The sequence below is a fragment of the Triticum aestivum genome, chromosome 7B (assembly GCF_018294505.1).
Source record: "Triticum aestivum cultivar Chinese Spring chromosome 7B, IWGSC CS RefSeq v2.1, whole genome shotgun sequence".
Classification (NCBI taxonomy): Eukaryota; Viridiplantae; Streptophyta; class Magnoliopsida; order Poales; family Poaceae; genus Triticum; species Triticum aestivum.
In genome coordinates, this window is record NC_057813.1 from 507,802,653 (window position 1) to 507,823,929 (window position 21,277).

The 21,277-nt window shown below is 55.1% G+C and overlaps 1 protein-coding gene and 1 pseudogene across 1 annotated transcript; one reads left to right on the top strand and one right to left on the bottom strand.

Moving 5' to 3' along the window:
- Positions 1-7,687: 7,687 nt before the first annotated feature.
- LOC123158110 (uncharacterized) lies at positions 7,688-12,310 on the bottom strand. Its single transcript, XM_044576230.1, has 2 exons — positions 11,809-12,310; positions 7,688-7,901 (listed from the first exon to the last, which is right to left on the bottom strand). Exons 1-2 carry the CDS (start codon positions 12,308-12,310, stop codon positions 7,867-7,869), a joined length of 537 nt encoding a protein of 178 aa, XP_044432165.1. The 3' UTR covers positions 7,688-7,866.
- A 554-nt stretch (positions 12,311-12,864) lies between these two features.
- On the top strand, positions 12,865-18,996 carry LOC123158111 (berberine bridge enzyme-like Cyn d 4; annotated as a pseudogene).
- The last annotated feature ends 2,281 nt before the right edge of the window (positions 18,997-21,277 follow it).

Sequence of the window (21,277 nt, forward strand, 5' to 3'; positions counted from 1 at the left end):
GATTCGGAGGAGCTGACCGGACTCCAAGCCTGTATCCAGAAGCTGGTGGACAAGAAGCTCAAGCTTGTCAACGTAGTCCAAGTCATGCTCATCCGCCGGATTCTCCCGTGCCAACTACGGGGCTTCAACATGTGGGAGTTCGATCCGGCGTAGCACCAGACTTTGAATGGGCTCTTCGACACTACGTACGAAGAGGTCTGGAAGGTGTTGTTCAAGGGCGCCGAGGCTCCCGCATCCGCTACCGAAGATCGCGGATTCAGCTCGCAGCGTCCAGCTGACGAGGTAAGTGATATTGTCCTTTACGGGACGCTTGTTATTCATAGTTTGACTCTATGCGGGATCTAAACTCCCTTTCCTTTGACAGGACTGGCTGAAGAAGGCTGCACAGGCTATCTGTCCGGCCCCATTGCCAGAGGACCCAGCTGACGCCTGCCTAACGGGGCTGCTGGCTCCGGCACCCCACGTGGTGCCGGAGAAGAAGGCCAAGAAGAAGGCCACGGGGACTCGGAAGAGTTCCCGTTTTCAGGTGCTATCGGACGATGAATCCGAGGCCGACTCCTCCCACCAAGGCGAGGAGGAGAATAAGAAAGCCTCTTCCCCAGCGGGGGGAGGGAAGAAAGGAAGGCCTCCCCAACAAGGGAGGCCGAAGGGTCCAAGAGGGGAAAAACTCTTCCCCCGGACTGTTCCGCCAACGCCTGTGACGACGACGAGGACTGGCCTCCAAGGGCCAAGCCTCTGGCGAGATCGTAAGTATCCGGACTCCCGAATAACTTCAAGGTTTTCGTTTTCCGCCACATTATGTCTTTCTAATGCCGCATACAACCCTGCAGTCCGCCTAAGGATGATCTCCCCACTTCGTCGAGCGGGTCCTTAGGGGCGTCGGATATGGATTCTCTTCCGACTGCCTCCACCCCCCGTGATGCGGACGATGCTGAGGTGGGATCCCAGGAAGGGACCCACCAGGAGGAGAGGGCCCCGGAGGTGTCGCAGGACAACCTCCCGGACTTTGCACCGGACTCAGCCCCGGAACCCATAGTGGCACCGGAGTCCGGCGGGCGACCCCTTCGTAAGAAGGGCAAGACCGCGACGCCGGCTGCCTCCGTCCAACCAGAGGTGCCGGATAATTTGCTAGAGGTGCTCAATAGCGCCTCTATTGAAGAGGAACACCGCACTGTTATGAGTGCGGTGATTCAGAAAGTTCAGCTCGCCAAGAACGGGCTGACCGAAGCCTGCAGCAGCCTTCTAACAGCCTTTGAGGTAAGAATTTCAATATATGTAAAATGGTACCGCATAGACAGTAGCCCCTGATGCTCGGTTCGGTGTTCGGAAAGAAAAGCCGGACTGAGGATCTTTAGAAAGATAAACGCAGGAGTCATGAAAATATGTCAATATGGGATTGCAGGCTATGCTGCTGACCTCTGCCGCACTGACTGCGGAGGTCAAAACTTTGAAGGAAAACCTCGAGCGGTCCGAGAACGAGCCCGGCCATGCCAAGAAGCAGCTCGAGGAAAAAGAAGGTGAGTAATACCTTATGAAAATTGTACCTTACAGAAAAGGATTTGGTTGCAAGAAAAATGACAAGGATAACTGGGGTATTGCAGGGGCCACTAACGAGGTGGCGACCCTGAAGGAGGCGGTGGCCGCGGCCGAACGCAATGCGGCTGCGGAGCGCACCGAGCGAGAGAAACAGGAGGCGCGGGTGGCGGAGGTACAGCAAGAGCTCCAGGATCTCGTGAGGAAACATGAGAGCCTGGAGCGTGACTCGAAGACTCGAGAGTCTGAGCTTGCAACGGCTCTTGAGAGTGCCAAAGCCGCTAAGGCCGAAGCCTACAAGGCCCTCCAGGAGATCGAGGCGGTAAAGAAAATAGCAGCGGGTAAGGCATTTTTCATGCAAAGTAAGCATGTGAGTGTTAATTACCTGTCGCTTACCCGAATTCGGAGCTCTCCAGGAGCGTTCGCAGATCTTCCTCGCAGCGTGTCCGATGCTGCCGCATTCTACCGGGCCGAGGAGGGGAGCTCGACGGAGAAGGTCTTCTGGTCTCAGTATGCTGAGGCCGAACATCCGGTGCCCCTTAGCGACCAGCTGAAGCAGCTGGTCGAGCTCCACAAGGCGGCCGAACAGGCCATGAAGGGCCTCATAGTTCGGCTGTGGCCTAAGGAGGCCATGCCTGGGAGCTACTTCGGCCTGGTGCGGCGGCTGGTGGATGCGTGCCCGTGGGTTGAAGTCATCAAGCACTCCGCCTGTATTGAAGGTGCGCGTCGGGCCCTTGCCCGCGCAAAGGTGCACTGGGGCAAGATGGATGCCCAGAAGCTTGTGACGGACCCCCACCAGAGGGCAAGGAGCATCGCACGCCCGAGATGTATTATAGGAGTGTGCTGAAGGGCGCCCGCACTATTGCGGGTGAGTGCTCCAAAGATGTAATATTTGAGTAGACTCGCATTTTGTTATCCTGTGCGCTGAAAACTTGGTTCATATGCGCTAAGCAACGCTTGTTAATTTAAAATATTACCTTCTGTGCGGCTGTTTATCAAATCTGAGAGATGGCAAGTCGTCGGCTTCAGCCCCCATGCCACGAGTGCTGGGGTGTTCGGGATAAACTCGAGCGCTCTTGTTCCCATTTTTGGGTCCATCTAGGGAGGCGCTCAACACAACGAACAAGGCAACCGGACTTATAATGCTTGAACACTCTCACTTAGCCATAGAATTCTATAATTTTAAATTTCGGCGAAGCCCCTAGTTTTCGGAAGGCCGAATTTGGGGCGCTATCCACGCCTTGGCCGGACAGAATCCGGCTCCTCGCTCGAAGCGGCATAAGTCTTTAGGGACTCGCAAAGAACCTCTCGAACAGCGACCAGCTCTCGCCTCATCATGACGGTCAGTTTTAGCTTTCTCCACTGAGGCGTTAACCCAGCTCAACTGGGGCGCAATCGCAGTGGTTCTCCCAGTGCTACCTTAGCCGATAAAACGGAACGTAAGGTACCAAAACATGGGAGCCGGGCAAACCCAACTATTGACCCAAGAACATGATTCGGAGCCGATGCATATAATGCTATAAGTTCGGGGTGCCGCACTTGTGAAAGTGTTCGGACTTATCACACCATAACGCGGGAAACATAAGCCCCTGGTGTATTTAGCCGTACCAAAACGTACGGATGCAACATGTCATAGATGAACATATGTGTAAGAAAGAAATGCAATTAGAAGCAAAAATGTGCTGCATTGCTTTATTCAATAAAAACTGTTGTAAGTGCAGGACGATACAAGTGGTGCGGTAAGCAAGGGATGGGACTGTTTAACATGTCCCCCTCCAGGGGTAGGCTACAGAATAATGCATAAAACAGATTTAATGCTCATGATGGAGACCACCTGGATTTTCGTTGTAGCCTTTCTCCTTCCCTGGCTGTTGCATCGTGGGTTCGGCATGTCTGCTGCCGGACAGGGCCTCTGACAAACGGAGTCCTGTAGGTAAAAAATAAAAGGAAAAGAAAAAGAAATGACACACTTAAGAGCCCTTGGTGCGGTTTAGCCGCAGTCTGGGCTTATCGTGGTCGAGCCCCTTGCCCCATGCCCATGGTATCTTCAGAGCGTAATGGAGTACGCGAAGGGTCTGTCTTAATGTTTTACAGGGGCTGGGGTTGGGGCCGCACTGCTACGCATGCTCGAAACGTGCTAGGTGGTCATGTTGTAGGTTACTCCGGGCACACTTAGCTGTGTCCAGCCGCTTAGCAGCCGGACTCGAGAATTGCCTTAAAAGGCTGCTTTGTACTTCTGCCGCGAGAGCCGCTGTATGTTCCTCCGTTCGGAGGGAGCGTTCAGTGTTTCCGTTGACCGTGATGACTCCTCTAGGGCCTGGCATCTTGAGCTTGAGGTATGCGTAGTGCGGCACCGCGTTGAACTTTGCGAATGCGGTACGTCCGAGCAAGGCATGATAGCCGCTGCGGAACGGGACTATGTCGAAGATTAACTCCTCGCTTCGGAAGTTATCCGGAGATCCGAAGACTACTTCCAGTGTAACTGAGCCTGTACAATTGGCTTCTACACCTGGTATGACGCCTTTAAAGGTCGTCTTGGTAGGTTTAATCCTTGAGGGGTCTATGCCCATTTTGCGCACCGTGTCCTGATAAAGCATGTTTAGGCTGCTGCCGCCGTCCATCAGGACTCTGGTGAGATGAAATCCATCGACGATTGGGTCTAGAACCAATGCGGCGAACCCACCATGGCGAATGCTGGTGGGGTGGTCCCTTCGGTCAAAGGTGATCGGGCAAGAGGACCATGGATTGAACTTCGGGGCAACTGGCTCCATCGCGTATACATCCCTGAGTGCACGCTTCCGCTCCCTTTTGGGTATGTGCGTGGCATATATCATGTTCACCGTCCGCACCTGTGGGGGGAAACCCTTCTGTCCTCTATTGTTCGGCGGTCGGGTCTCTTCCTCGTCGTCGCTATGTAGCCCCTTGTCGCTGTTTTCGGCAATTAACTTGCCTGCCTGCTTGAACACCCAACAGTCCCTATTGGTGTGGTTAGCTGGCTTTTCAGGGGTGCCATGTATCTGGCACAAGCGGTCGAGAATTCGGTCCAAATTGGACGGACCCTGAGTTGTTCTTTTGAATGGCTTTTTCCGTTGACCGGGTTTAGAGCCTCTGAATCCGGCATTGACTGCCGTATCCTCACTGTTATCGCCGTTAATGCGGCGTTTGTTTTTGTTGCGACGCGACCTGCCACTACGGTCCTTGATATCCGGACTGCCAGAATTTTTGTTGAGGTTGTTGCTGCGTGCTAGCCAGCTGTCCTCACCCGCACAGAAGCGGGTCATGAGTGATGTAAGGGCTGCCATGGATTTCGGCTTTTCCTGTCCCAGGTGCCGGGCAAGCCACTCGTCGCGGATGTTATGCTTGAAGGCCGCGAGGGCCTCGGCATCCGGACAGTCGACGATTTGGTTTTTCTTGGTTAAGAACCGTGTCCAGAATTGTCTGGCCGATTCGTCTGGCTGCTGAATTATGTGGCTTAGGTCATCTGCATCTGGTGGTCGCACGTACGTGCCTTGGAAGTTATCGAGGAATGCGGCTTCCAGGTCCTCCCAACTCCCGATTGACTCTGCTGGCAAGCTGTTAAGCCAGTGCCGGGCTGGTCCTTTAAGTTTGAGTGGGAGATATTTGATGGCGTGGAGATCGTCTCCGCGGGCCATGTGGATGTGGAGGAGATAGTCCTCGATCCAGACCGCGGGGTCTGTTGTGCCATCATAAGATTCAATATTGACGGGTTTAAACCCTTCTGGGATTTGATGATCCATTACCTCATCTGTGAAGCACAGTGGGTGTGCGGCGCCTCTGTACTGGGCGATATCGCGACGGAGCTCAAAAGAGCTTTGTCTGTTGTGTTCGGCCCGGCCGGACTTACTGTGTCCGGGGTGACGGTGATCGTCACGTATCGTGGGGCGCCCACGTGATCCATAGATCGATCTTGATTGTCTTGCCTTATCCTCCAATATGTCGCGCAGGTCCGGAGTGTTCCCCTGTGGCCTTGTGCTTTTCGAGCGATGCCGGGGTACGGGTCTAGTGAAGGGCCTTGAGGCCTCTCTGTCGCGACCACGGGGTGGTCGATCAGCCGTATTGTCTCCTGGTGAAGCGGGATCATATGCCTCCACCTCTAATCGGGGGAGCAGCTTACGTTTGGGGTAGCTTTTGGAGGGGCGTTCGAGTTCATGCTCTTCGGCCGCGAGGACTTCGGTCCATCTGTCGGCTAGCAGATCTTGATCAGCTCTAAGCTGCTGCTGCTTTTTCTTGAGGCTGTTTGCCGTGGCCATAAGCCTGCGTTTGAAACGCTCCTGTTCGACGGGATCCTCAGGCACGACGAATTCGTCGTCGTCGAGGCTTGCCTCGTCTCCGGAGGGAGGCATATAGTCCTCTACCTCTTCTTCGGCCGCTCTCTCATGAGGGCTGGCGTCCCCCTCCTCCTGTGCTGGATCTTGCTGGAGTGGGTTGTCTTCGGCGCTATCCGGTGTATTATTGTCTCCGGTGCCGGAATCCTCATTCTTGCTATGGCGGGATTTAGAGCGGCGCCGCTGACGCCGGCGCTTGGGCTGTTTCTTGGAGGGGTCATCCTCCGCTATTCCTTCGCCGTTCCCATCCTTTGGGATATCCACCATGTATATGTCGTATGAAGAGGTGGCTTTCCAGTGCCCGGTGGGCGCTGGTTCTTGGTCGTCTCCGGCATCGTCGTCCATACCGTCGATGTCCTCAGAGTCGTAATCTAGCATGTCGGTTAGGTCGTCGACAGTGGCTACCAAGTGGGTGGTGGGTGGGCTCTGAATTTCTTCGTCGTCCGCATCCCAACCGTCCTGGCCGCAGTCCGGCCAGGCCTCTCCTGATAACGAGAGGTACTTTAGCAAACTCAAGATGTCGCCAAAAGGTGAGTGTTGAAAGATGTCCGCCGCGGTGAACTCCATGATCGGCGCCCAATCGGATTCGACTGGAGGGGGCGCGGGAGGTCCGGAGTCCGGCAAGGAGTCCGGCACCTCGGAGTCACGAGCTTCATGGGGGACAAGATCGGTGTTCGGCTCTATCGCCGTAGAGGTTGCAGCCCCCGAGGTGGTGTCTAGCCATCCATCCTTGGTCTGCGCAGCCGGCTCCGAGTCGAAGATCGGAGCGGGTTCGAGTGCGGCCTCCAGGGTACTGTCCGGCTGCAGAGCTAAATCATGCCCATCGTGACAGTACGGCACGCTCGGCTGTGGCTCGAATCCGTCGAGGATCAAGTCCCCGCGGATGTCAGCCGTGAAGTTCAAACTTCCAAATCTGACCTGACGGCCAGGGGCGTAGCCTTCGATCTGCTCCAGCTGGCCAAGCGAATTGGCCCGCAGTGCGAAGCCGCCGAATACGAAGATCTGTCCGGGGAGGAAGGTCTCACCCTGGACTGCATCGTCGTTGATGATCGAAGAAGCCATCGAGCCTATCGGTGACGACACAGAGGAACTCTCAATGAAAGCACCAATGTCGGTGTCAAAACCGGCGGATCTCGGGTAGGGGGTCCCGAACTGTGCGTCTAGGCGGATGGTAACAGGAGACGAGGGACACGATGTTTTTACCCAGGTTCGGGCCCTCTTGATGGAGGTAAAACCCTACGTCCTGCTTGATTAATATTGATGATGTGGGTTACAAGAGTAGATCTACCACGAGATCAAGGAGGCTAAACCCTAGAAGCTAGCCTATGGTATGATTGTTGTTCGTCCTATGGACTAAGGCCATCCGGTTTATATAGACACCGGAGAGGGCTAGGGTTACACAGAGTCGGTTACAATGGTAGGAGATCTACATATCCGTATCGCCAAGCTTGCCTTCCACGCTAAGGAAAGTCCCATCCAGACACGGGACGAAGTCTTCAATCTTGTATCTTCATAGTCTTGGAGTCCGGCCGATGATGGTAGTTCGGCTATCCGGACACCCCCTAGTCCGGGACTCCCTCACCTCGTGTTCTCCGTTGGACTTGTTCTCAGGTGGTTCGAGCCAAGAGCCCCAAGACAAGCAAATCCATACCGCAACATCCCCTAATGATAGGTCCATGCGCACCGCTCGTTCAGTCATGCATTGTCGTCCTTTCTTTTGAAAAGTTATTTAGGTCTTTTTTTTATTAGAACATAGACGTCAGAGACGTCCGGCTTTAAATTAATAAAGCCCACAAAACTTAGGCAGAGTAGCACAACGACCGAACAAAACAACATAAACTAACACGACAGTTAAGAGGATAGGCCGCTAAATGAGCGCAAAGTTGCGTTACATGGCGGAGAATGGCCCAAAACCAGTTGAGCAGGCGACGGAGCTCGAGCCTCGGAGTAGACGGCATGGAGACGACAGATAGCTTGGCAGTGGAGATCAGAGTCCTGTTGTCTTCCCAGCGATGCCCATTGCTGCAAGAAAATGATGCATTTCAAGATAACGTCAGCGGGATGCGAGGGGAACACCCCCTCAATAGTAAACTTGTTACTGGTATTCCAAATAGCCCATAGCATAGCCGCCGCACAAGTCCACATGACCCTACGAGACGCGCCTTGAAACCCAGATAAGGAAGACACGAGCTCAGGTCGGGAGCGTGGATCCCAATCCACTCCCGCGGCCTCCCGGACCGCGCTCCAAGCGAAACGAGCCAGGGAGCAAAGGAAGAAGGTGTGGTCAGCATCTTCCGGGACCCCACACAGTGCACAGGGGCCAGAGGCGGGGCCATTGCGTTTAGCGAGGTTAATAGAGGTAGGAAGGCGATATTGACAAAGTTGCCAAAGGAAGACCTTAATTTTGAGCGGGATCTTTGCCTTCCAAAGCCCCGTGGCCGCCGACGGGATCTGACCGTGGCATAGCTCTCTGTACATGGATTTGACAGAGAATTTGCCGGAGCTCGCAAGTCTCCACGAGATCAGGTCCGCGGATTCCGACAATCGGACGTCCGCAAGTAGCGCCAGAAGGCGGTGCCAATCTGCCAACTCCGGCCCGATTAGCTCACGTCTGAAGTTAATACAGGGGGGAGGTGCTAAGAGCCGAGGCAACCCGTTGCTCAGGTTCGACCGCTAAGGAGTATAGTTGTCGAAACTCCGCCCATAATGGGCGCTGGCCAATCCAATGATCAAGCCAGAGACGCATAGAGCGTCCGTTGTTAACCGCAAACTTTGCGCCCCTGGCAAAGAGGGGTTTAAGGGATTGAATGGAATTCCAGAAAGGAGACCCACTGGGAGCCGCATCAAAAAAATCCCCTCGCGGGAAATATTTTGCCCGGAGGAGGTCGATCCAGAGGCCAGTCTCACCCTGAGTCATTTTCCAGATCCACTTGCACATTAGTGCGATGTTCATCAACTTGGAGTTGATGATCCCAAGACCCCCTGGGTTTTGGGACGACACACGGCTTGCCATTTAACCATATGGTATTTTCGTTTCGGTCCCGCTCCTTCCCAAAAGAAACGGGACCGCGGTGTGTCAAACTTAGAGTGTACCCCGTCCGCCAGCAAGAACAGACCCATGGCAAACATGGGCAAAGATGAGAGGCTGGTGTTGGTAAGGATTAGTCTTGCCCCTGAAGACATAAAACGGCCCCTCCACGGGCAAACCCTATTCGCCACCTTGGAGGAGAGGGGCTCCCAGTCAGCGATTGTACACTTCTTTGCCGCTATTGGGAGCCCGAGGTAAGTAAACGGGAACTGGCCTAGTTTGCAGTTAAGCAGGTTGGCGACCCGTTGACTTTCTGTCGCGTCCATCCCTATGGACACCACCTCACTTTTGTGGAAGTTAATTTTTAGTCCCGACATGAGTTCGAAGCACAACAGCATAGCTTTGACCGAAGCGATACTATGTGTGTCGGGCTCGAAAAGAAGAAGAGTGTCATCCGCGTATTGCAAGTGGGACACTCCTCCCGGGATTAGGTTGTCCACGACACCCCTAATGTGGTCGGCTAGACGAGCCCTGTCTAGCATGGCGCCTAAAGCGTCCGCCACGAAGTTAAAAAGCAACGGCGACGCTGGGTCCCCTTGACGCAGCCCGCGCTTGTTGCGGAAGAAGTTCCCTACTTCTCCGTTCACCGCGATCGCCGTTTGGCCTCCCAAGACCAACTGCATCATGCGGTGAACCCAAACCGACGAGAAACCTCGGTCCAGGAGTACCTGTCGGAGGAACTCCCAGTTCACGCGGTCGTACGCCTTCTCAAAATCGAGTTTGAGGAGAATCGCTGGCTGTCGAGCGCGCTTAAGGGAGTGGATAATTTCTTGAAGAACCAGCGGCCCCTCCAAGATGTTACGGCCCCGAATGAACGCGGACTGGGTTCTACTAATAATGCGGTGGACTATCGGAGACATGCGAGTAGAACAAGCCTTAGCACAAATTTTAAACGGGACGTTAATTAAGGCAATATGACGAAAAATTCTAATGTGATCCGCACCCGGGACCTTGGGGATCAAAGAGAGAACCCCAAAGTTCACGCGGGAAATGTCTACCGTACCGCGCATAAAACCGTTGCACACGTCAAAAATGGGGTTTTTGAGCACTTGCCAAAACCGCTTGAACATCGCCACCGGCGACCCATCCGGCCCCGGAGCAGTGTCAGATTTCATACCCAGCGTCGCCTTGTCAATCTCCTCAGAGAGGAAGGCTAAGCTCAGGTTCTCGTTTTCCTCGTCCGTGACCCGCAACGCAGGGTCCCACACATCCTCCCTCAGGCGAGCCCTAGATTCCTCCCTGGTACCCATGAGTTGGATGTAGAACTCGTAGATGTGCCGGACGATATCCTGTTGCCGCAGTATGAGCCCCTGCTCCGATTGAAGACGAAGGATAGCGCACTTACGGCGTCGGCCATTTGCGTATGCGTGGAAGTATTTTGTGTTCGCGTCGCCCTTGAGCGTCCACTTTATTCCACCGCGCCTACGCCAGTACTCTTCCTCGGCCCTGAGGAGGGATTCGACTTGGGCCTCAAGCGCGTAGCGCTGGGCCCAGTCCTGTGCGGAAAAGATGTGTAGATCTGCCGCTGCGTCTAGCTGGGCTAGCTCCTCGGTCAGGCGCACCCTTAACAGCTTATCCGCACAACCCTGATTAGCTCCCCACCCTTTGAGAGCCGCTCGCATACCCGCCCCTGCGGCAATCCAGAACTCCATGGGGCCGCGTACGCGCCCGATGCGAGCGACACAATTTGCCCACTTCAAAAGGAAGGTTTGCTCGAAGTCCGGAGACTCCAGCCATGCTGTTTCGAAGAAGAAACACGGGCTGCGTTTAAGCCTTTCCTCCCCCGAGGAAAGGATGAGGGGGACGTGATCCGACCCGATCCTAGTTTCTGCGTGTAGAGAGCACAGGGGGAACAGCACCTCCCACTCCGAGGACATAAAAACCCTGTCCAAGACCGAACGCACCGGCGTAAGCTGTTTGTTGGTCCAGGTATATCGAGCCCCCACGCGGGCCACTTCCCTAAGGGCCATGGAAGCAATAGCATTATTAAACATGGCCACCCTTGACCAGTTAATAATACCGTTGTTCTTGTCCGCTCCCGAGCGGATCAAGTTGAAGTCACCCCCCACCAGCAGAGGAAGGTTGCTCACGCCAACAACCATCACCTTTGTCTGAAGCTCTTCCAAGAACTCCAGCGAGAGCGAGTGATTGGCCGTGCCATACACGGCAATCACCACCCACTCCTGAAGAGTCGCGCGGTGCCGCACGTGAGCCGACAGGAAGAAGCGGCCGGCATCCCAAGCCACCACTTCAAGGCAGACTAGGTTAACTCCTAGCAGCAAACCCCCGGAGTGTCCTACCGCAGGCACCCAGTGCCAGACGAAACGCTCCAATGGGTCAACCGCAAGCAAGTCCCGGTGGTTGAAATCGGCCTTGATAGTCTCTTGCAATCCGACCACGTCGATTTCCTCGTTCCTAATGAACTCTCTTAACTGGGTCCGCCTCCCAGCGTGGCCGAAGCCTCGGATGTTCCAGAAGATGAAACGCATTAGATGATGCGATTTCGTAGACGGATACCGCGAGCGGTAACCGCTTTGGCCACGCGCCGTGTCTTGGCAGGACGACGGTTGGAGGAGGACGGTGCAGCCCCTGCTACTTGGTCCTCCTGATCGGGCCGCACACCTGGCAGCAGAGAAGCCCCTGCTTCCTTTGCTGCAGGCGCAGCGCGGGCCTGCGCTGCCTTAGCAAGCGCAGCCTGCGCGATTTCCTTCGCACGAATGAGAGACAACACCTCTTGCGCTTCCCCCGCGTCAGCCATCGCGACGCCACTATCCGCTAAGATACCCCCCAAGCACTCATCTGGATAATCTTCAAAAATCGTAAAGCCGGGCATAGGGTTACCTTCGATTTCGAGGTTCTTCTGCGCCTGGAGGAGCTGGGCCCGTTGGAGGGACGGTATGTTGCCCTTGGCGCCCTTCGGACGGGAGCTCATCCTCTCTTGAGTCGGCGCGGACGCCACCGCCTTGGACCGCCTGGCCGTGGGGATGGGCGCCACCTTGGCCACCTCCACCCGAAGAGCGTCCGGAGGTGGGGGGGAGATGACCGATGGGGTGTCCCCTGCCGGCCCCCCTGGAGAGGCCAGTGCCATCACCACCGGCCTCTGGACCGGCACGCTCGCACGGACCGCGGGGGTGCCCGCTGGCGCCACCACAGGTGGTTTGCGGCCCGCCGTCTTCTTCTGAAGCTTCAACACGCCGCCGCCACTGCCGGTCACCACCTTGGGAGGGCTTGCCGCAGCCCCTGACGCGTCCTCCAGCGCAACCACCGGGGAGACCAGCGTCGAGCGGCCCTCCGAGTCGCAGGACGCCGAGACGCCCTTGTCGATGTCGAGGCTCATGGTCATGTATGGACATGCCACTGTGAGCGGCAGGCTTTGTACGGACATGCCACTGTGAGCGGCAGGCTTTGTTCCTACATGAATGCATTTACTCGTGTACGCGAAGATATCTTTTTGCATATAAAACCCGAAGATTTTGGGTATTGTATAGCTATTATACATCTTAAATTGCTGAAATACAGCTTTCGATTGCGATATCAATACCATCAAATTCACTAGCCAACACTTGGATCCTGTAGTTTTATTAGTCTACGGGCTGCTCTGCCGTGTGATGAATCCCAGAGGGGCCAACTGGTGGCATATGGTTCGATTCGATCGCTCAAATTTGACTAGTTTGACGGCAAATATCGTTGTTGTGCGACCATTTCCTGAAGCTTAACAAAACCTGCCGAGGAAAGACGTGGCGGGTCGATGCAACCAACCGCAACCAAGCACAGAGTACACTCCTACTGGTCGCGACAAGAGATTTTGGCTTCACTTCCAAAGGTCTGATTCTAAGAAGTTTATAAGTTGCGACGGTCTCCGGCTGACTCCTCAGTCCTCGAATCAAGCTACACACGATGGCCGTAGCTCGGAGGACCCTGGTTGCACTGCTCGCCACCGTTTGCATTGCCATCTCCTCGGCCGCCGCGGCGACCAGCGTTAACACCACCGACTTCGTAGGCTGTCTCGCCGTCCACCTTCCTCCGGGGATCGTCTACACGCAGTCGTCGGAGTCCTACCCGTCCGTCCTCGAGTTCTCCATCAAGAACCTCCGGTTCGTCACGCCGGCCACCCCGACGCCCCTCGTCATCGTCAAGGCCACCCACGCCACACACGTCAGGGTTGCCGTGTGTTAGACTGTATTTACATGTGTATATTGTAACGTTGTATACCACCTCATTATATATATATGTGATAGGCCACCCTTAGAGGGTTGTGCTTGGTTCCCCCCAAAGCCTATTGTCTTACATGGTATCACGCTAGGTTACGTCCGCTTCCGCCTAAAAACCCTAAACCGCCGCCGCCGCCGCCGCCACCGCCGCCGCCGCCGCGCCCGCCGCCGCCGTCGCCCGACTGCTATGACGTCCGCCGCTGCGTCCGGCTCCACCGCCACCGGTTTTCTGCCGGCCTCCCTCGCGGCACTTCTCTCGAGGCCGCTGGATGCCGCCTCCCTTCAGGCGCCGATCGGGACACGGAGTGTCGGTTCCCTCTTTGCGCTCCCGCCGGCTGCTACTTCGCCCGGGCAGGCGCTTGTGGCTCACACCACCGCCGCCCCGTCAACCGCGGCTGTCGCGCCCTCGGCCACTGCGCCGCTGGTGGCGGAGGACGTCGCGCTGGCAGGCTTCGCGGCGTCAACCACGGCCATCGCGCCCTCTGTCACCGCGCCGGCTGCCCCTCCGACTGTCTCCACGGTGTTCTCACCTCAGCCAGTCTCCTCGATGGGATCGCAGCCGCCGCCGCCGTTTCACTTCGGCCATCTCATCACCATCAAGTTGTCGTCGGACAATTACATCTTCTGGCGCGCGCAGGTTCTTCCGCTTCTTGGGAGTCACTACCTGCTTGGCTATGTCGACGGCTTTCTCCCTTGCCCTCCTGCGCTGGTTGACAGCGTGCATGGTCCGGTCTATAATCCGGCTCACCGTGTCTGGACAGGGCAGGATCAGGCGAACCTCTCCTCCATCCAGGGGTCGCTCTCTCCGGCCGTTGCTGGGCTTGTTGTCTTCGCCAAGACGTCCCACGAGGCATGGACTATTCTTGAGCGCTCGTTTGCGGCACAGTCGCAGGCTCGTGTATTTGGGCTCCGTCGCCAACTTGGGGAGTGTCAGAAGCTTGACTCCACCGCCACTGAGTTCTACAACAAAGTCAAGAGTCTCGCCGACACGCTGGCCTCCATTGGACAGCCCCTCACCGACTCCGAGTTCAACTCGTTTATTGTCAATGGTCTTGATGAGGAGTATGACGCCCTAGTCGAGATCATCAATGAGAGGGGCAACTCCACGCCCATGCCAGCACACGAGGTCTTTTCACGCCTCCTGCTTACTGAGCAACGAGTCGAGACGCGCCGATCCAGGGGCAACGGCGCCCTCTCGGCAAACGCCGCCACCAAGGGTGGTCGCTCCTCTGCTTCATCCAGGGCTCCTTCGGGGCAGTCACCACCACCCGCCTCGGCCCCTCCTCCTACTGCGACGCTACCAGGGGCTGGCGGTCCCCGTGTGTGCCAGCTTTGTGGTCGCGATGGGCATTGGGCCTCGAAGTGTCACAAGCGCTTCCAGCGGGGTTTTCTTGGTCTTGGCAATGACGGGAAGGATACACGCAACTTTGCTCGCCAGGTCGCCATGGCTGATCGTCCGCCGCCGCAGAAGCCAAAGGGACACACTCAGTCCTACTCCATTGATCCCCACTGGTACATGGACTCTGGGGCGACAGAGCACCTGACCAGTGAGATTGGGAAGCTTCACACTCGTGAACCCTACCATGGCTCCGACAAGATCCACACCGCCAATGGAGCAGGTATGCACATCTCTCATATTGGTCAAGCATCACTTCTCACTAGACATGCCAATAGGAGTCTTCAACTTCGCAATGTTCTTCGAGTCCATCTGTGACACGTAATCTTCTTTCAGTTCCTAAACTCACTCGTGATAATAATGTGCTTTGTGAATTTCATCCTTTTGATCTTTTTATTAAGGATCGGGGCACGAGGGACATTCTTCTTAGTGGGCGGCTCTGCCAAGGTCTCTATCGTCTGGAGCATCCTGGCGTCGCTCGCGTCTTCAGTGGAGTTCGGGTATCTCCGTCACAGTGGCATGCTCGTCTTGGTCACCCGGCCACACCTATTGTCCGGCATGTTTTGCGTCGTCATGAGCTTCCTGGTGTGTCTAGTAATAAAGATGTAGCAGTGTGTGATGCTTGTCAGCAGGGGAAGAGTCATCAACTTCCTTTTTTGGAGTCCAGTCGTGAGGTGAAACATCCTTTAGAACTTGTGTTTTAGATGTATGGGGTCCTGCTCAGACTTCTGTTAGTGGTCATAATTATTATATCAGTTTTGTTGATGCTTACAGCCGCTTTACCTGGCTTTATCTTATCAAACATAAATCTGATGTGTTTGACATTTTTGTTCAGTTCCAAAAACATGTTGAACGCCTTCTCAAGCACAAAATTGTTCATGTTCAGTCGGACTGGGGTGGCGAGTATCGCAACCTCAACTCCTTCTTTCAGTCGCTTGGGATCACTCACCGTTTAGCATGTCCACATATACATCAGCAGAATGGTTCAGTAGAACGTAAGCATCGTCACATTGTTGAAGCTGGTCTGACTCTTTTGGCCCATGCATCTGTTCCATTTCGTTTTTGGAGTGATGCTTTCACCACTGCATGTTTTCTCATCAATCGTACTCCCACTCGTGTTTTGAATATGAAGACTCCCATTGAAGTTCTCCTTAATGAACAACCGGACTACACCTTTCTCAAGGTGTTTGGGTGTGCTTGCTGGCCCCATCTCCGTCCATATAACAAGCGTAAGCTCGAGTTTCGTTCCAAGAAGTGTGTTTTTCTTGGTTATAGCTCTCTTCATAAAGGATACAAATGTCTTCATGTTCCCACTAATCGTGTCTACATTTCTCGGGATGTTGTGTTTGATGAGCATGTTTTTCCCTTTGCCAAACTCCCTGTGTCCACTACCGAGCCACCTGTCATGCATTCATCCTCTGTTGCTTCTGACCAATTTGATGATGTTGCATATTCTCCTCTATTGTTGCCTAACCATGGAGCAGGAGTATCAAGCGCTTCTTCGCAATCAGACATGGACTCTTGTTCCTTCACAATCACGGGTAAATGTCATTAATTCCAAATGGGTTTTCAAAGTGAAGAAGCATTCTGATGGGTCCATTGAGCGCTATAAGGCTCGTCTGGTTGCTCGTGGTTTTCGACAGCGTTTTGGACTTGACTATGAAGACACCTTCAGTCCAGTGGTCAAGCCTACTACCATCAGACTTCTTCTCTCTCTGGCTGTTACTCGAGGTTGGTTTCTTCGTCAGCTTGATGTTCAAAATGCTTTTCTTCATGGTGTCTTGGCGGAGGAGGTTTACATGCGCCAGCCTCCGGGTTTCTCTGATCCGGATCGCCCTGATCATCTCTGTCGTCTGTCCAAGGCAATTTATGGTCTGAAGCAGGCTCCTCGTGCTTGGCATGCTCGTCTTGCAATGGCTCTTCGTGCTCATGGTTTTGCATCATCAACTGCTGACTCCTCATTGTTTCTTCTTCAAAGGCCTGAGGTTACTATGTACTTGTTGGTCTATGTAGATGATATCATTTTGGTCAGCTCCTCTCAGTCGGCTGCTACTGCGCTTGTTCGCTCACTTGGTGCTGATTTTGCGGTCAAGGACCTTGGGAAGCTTCATTACTTTCTTGGTGTGGAGGTTACTTCTCGTGCTGCTGGCCTTATTATGACGCAGAAGAAGTACTCTCTGGATTTGTTGCAGCGAGCTGGGATGCTTAAGTGCAAACCGACGACTACACCCATGTCTACCACTGATAAGCTCAATGCTGTTGATGGTGTGCTTCTTTCTTCTTCTGATGCGACCGAGTACCGGAGTATTGTTGGTGGGCTCCAGTACTTGACGATCACGCGACCAGACATTTCCTATGTTGTTAACCGAGTCTGCCAGTATCTGCAGTCACCCTGTGACACTCATTGGTCTGCTGTTAAGCGGATTTTGCGCTATATTCGTTTCACGGTGGCTCATGGTTTGCATATTCGGCCGTCTGACTCTGGTTGTCTTTCAGCTTATTCTGATGCAGACTGGGCTGGCAATCCGGATGACAGGCGATCCACGGGGGGTTATGCTGTCTTCTTTGGCTCTAACCTGATTGCATTGAGTGCTCGGAAACATGCTACTGTCTCGCGTAGCAGTACTGAGGCTGAGTATAAGGCTGTGGCCAATGCCACATCAGAGATTATCTGGGTACAGTCCTTGCTTCAGGAGTTAAGTATACCCCAATCACAACCTCCTGTTCTTTGGTGTGATAACATCGGTGCTACATACCTTTCTGCAAATCCGGTATTCCATGCCCGAACGAAACACATTGAAGTTGACTATCACTTTGTGCGTGAACGTGTCTCTCAGAAGCAACTACAGATCAAGTTTATTTCTTCCAAGGATCAACTTGCTGACATCTTCACCAAGCCATTGCCTTTGCCACAGTTTGAGACTTGCAGGCGCAATCTTACCCTTCTAGATTCATTAGAAAGTGACTAAGATTGAGGGAGGGTGTTAGACTGTATTTACATGTGTATATTGTAACGTTGTATACCACCTTATTATATATATATGTGATAGGCCACCCCTAGAGGGTTGTGCCGGTTCCCTCCAAAGCCTATTGTCTTACACCGTGCGCTGCGGCGCGGCGCACGGCGTCCGCGTGCGCCCGCGCAGCGGTGGCCATGACTACGAGGGGCTCTCCTACCGCTCCCTCGACGCGGCTCGCCCTTTCGCCGTCGTCGACCTGGCGGCGCTGCGCGCGATCCGCGTCGACGTCCGGAGCAGGTCGGCGTGGGTGGAGTCCGGAGCCACGCTTGGGGAGCTTTACTACGGCATCGCCAACAAGAGCGCGCGTCTCGGGTTCCCCGCCGGTGTCGGCCCGACGGTGGGCGTCGGCGGGCACCTCAGCGGCGGCGGCTTCGGTCTGATGCTACGGAAGCACGGCCTCGCCGCGGATCATGTCGTCGACGCCGTCATGGTGGATGCCAAGGGGAGGCTCCTGGACACGCCATGGGGGAGGACCACTTCTGGGCCATCCGGGGCGGCGGGGGCGGGAGCTTCGGCATCGTGGTGTCCTGGAAGCTCCGGCTGGTGCGCGTGCCGGCGACCGTCACCGTGTTCACCGTCCACCGTCCAAGAAACCAATCCGCCAGCGATCTCCTCACCAAGTGGCAGCACGTGGCGCCGGCCCTGCCCCGCGACATCATCCTCCGGGTGGTCGTGCAGAACCAGGACGCGTAGTTCGAGTCCCTGTACCTCGGCAGGTGCACCAGCGTCGTCGCGACGATGAGCAAGATGTTCCCGGAGTTGGGCGTGACGCGGCGAGACTGCATCGAGATGAGCTGGATCGAGTCCGTGCTCTATTTCGCGTTCTACGGCGCGGGGAAGCTGCTCCTGGACAGGGGCACCAAGCCGGACAGGTACTTCAAGGGCAAGTCGGACTTCGTGCACGAGACCATCCCGAGGGACGTGTGGGAGAGCACGTGGAGCTGGTTCCTGGAGGACGGGGCCGGGCTGCTCATCCTCGACCCCTTCGGCGGCAAGATATGGGCCGCGTCGCGCCGTCGGCGACGCCGTTCCCGCACCGGCGCGCGCTCTACAACCTGCAGTACTACGGGTTCTGGTGGGACAACACGACGGAGGCGTCGGAGCAGCATATGGGTTGGGTCAGCGGGCTGCACCGGGAGATGGAGCCGTACGTGTCCAAGAGCCCGAGGGGCGCGTACGTGAACTACAAGGACCTGGACCTCGGCGTGAACGAGTATGGTGGTGACGGCGCCGGGACCAACTACGAGAAGGCGAGGGCTTGGGGCGAGGCCTACTTCAAGGATAACTTTGAGAGACTTGCGGCGGTGAAGGCCAAGGTGGATCCAAGTGATTTCTTCAGCAACGAGCAGAGCATTCCTCCTCTTCGATTGTCAGGTGGCAATGGCACGACTCGGAATTGAAAGGGAACGTTAATTTTTCTTTTGTCGTGAAGAAGTTACTTGACTCGAAGTCGTGAAGTCTAGATGTCAAAAAGAGTGAAATCCAAACTTATCAAGGATGTGTAATATAGTCATCAAACATAGAAGCCGATTGTACTTCGTTCGTTTCCAACGACAAGCACAAAATCGCTTTCAAAGCCCAACTTTTCATGGATACTGCACCTATATTCGCAATATCCGAACTGTTATCATAGTTCTCTTTTCTTTGTTATCATAAGTACTTATTTGTTCTCAATTGTTTGTGTATTGGGCATTTGCGGTCATGATGATTGTATCCCGGTGTGATCAACAACCTATTAGTGTTGGTTTCATGATTGCTAAGACGTGAAATTGTCCGGCGGTGTAATCAGGTGGTCAGAACCGCCTCCACCCGATCCCAGATCAACGTAATCCCCCTTCCCTTCCCCTGGGTCGCCCCCGCGCGGCGACCAGGGGGGAACCGTAGCGCTGCCAAGCCCTCGGCCCTCTCTCCCACCTCTCCTACCCGCCGCCGGGCAAAGCCCGGTTGGTGTCGGCAGCGACGGGATCTCTCCTCCCCGCAGCGGCCGGACCTGGCGCGGGTGGCGGCAGTTAGCGGCGCGTTGGCGACGGGGCGCGTCGGCGAGGGTTCAGGGGGCGACGGCAGGAGCTGCTTCCCACGGTGGTCGCGTGGGGGCCTTTCGGGGCGCCCTATGGTGGCCGTGGTCGATCTGCTTCAGATCTGACCGCCGGCGCCTCGGGCGGCGCAGGGATCTCGGGGCGGCAGCCTCGATCGGTGGCGCGCGGTGCGGCCTGCCTGGCGGGCGGCACCCGCGGGTGCAGATGGGGGGCCTTTCATGACTGCGTGGACACGGCGGCGCTACGGCGGCTCCTCGATGGCCGCCGGAGTTCCATGGGAGGCGTCATCTCCGACTCGATCTACTCTGGTTCGTGCTGGCTACGGTAGTGACTACGGGCGACGCCAATACTGCCTGGACGGATCTGGCGGGGTGGGCATGGATCTGGGGGAAACTCCAGGCTGGCGTGGCGGTCGCACCAAAGTCGACGCCCTCGGCGTCGATTACCTTCCTGGAGGCTTCGGTGTGGATCATGCGCCACCCACCTCTACCATAAGCGCAGGCGAAAGCCTCTGTTCCTCTGTTTTGACGACGATGGCACTTTGGCGTCGTGTTCCTTCCTGAAGGCGTCGGCCGAGGACTGCTCAGGGTGGTGGAGTTGCTGGTAGTTCGGAGTCGACGCGAGATGGCATGTAGGTGGAGCGGTGTGGCATCAATAGTATCATCGACGGTGGGTCTCGACGACATGGCACAGTCGAGTCTCTACGTCCGATGCGCGGAGATAGACTCGCGCAGGAGGAGGAAGCTGCCTGGCGTCGTGGTCGCGTCGACGGTAACTAGACCGTGCAAGGTAGATGCAACAGTACAGCTCTGAAGATGGATTGCTGGCAGGTGGCTGCGGCGGCCTCATACCCGGCAGGCATCCTGGTTGAGGAGTGGGCCGGACTGGCAGGTGCCCCATACCCGGCAGGCGTCCTGGTTGGGACCTCACGTCTTAAATGTTTAGGTTTAGCTGCGATGTCTGTTTGGTATTAGGCCCAGACTATCAGCGCCCCTTCATCGATTGGATAGGTGTAGCGACAATTGTTGCTTAGACGGTGGCTTTAGTCTTGCTGTTGTATGACTTTGTAAGGTATTGTGAGAACAATTGATAAAGTGGTCGTATGCATCGCCCAGATGCAGAGGCCAGGGGTCATCCTTTTTTTCTAAAAAAAAGAACCGCCTCCACCCAAATCGACAAGAGTCTTTCTCATAAAAAATATGGAGACTCCTTATGCTATGAGAAAGAGAAGATGCAGACATACGAGTGGAGAAAACAATGTATATGCGACAAAGCGATGAATAAGGAAAAGGCACGAGGGTGAAAGAAGGCATGTCATTTCTTGCCGGTAGGGCCGATAAGAAGAAACAAGTTGAGAAGTCACATATTAGGGCATCTCCAACAACGTACCCAAAATCGGACATACTAAATGTCTGTGGACATGTCCGGATGCATCTTCTCTCCTTTAAACGATCATAGATGCTCAACCAGATCATTCTGAAGCTGCTCATTAGTTCCTCGATGCCGAATCTATTGGTGTATTTTGATAAAATCCTGAAATGTTGCCGAATTTTGCTCTGGAACTTGGATAGGATCACCCATGTACTCAAATTCCAGACCTTCGCCAGCTCCTTCCCATCATCCTCCACAACTATGTTGTGCATGACC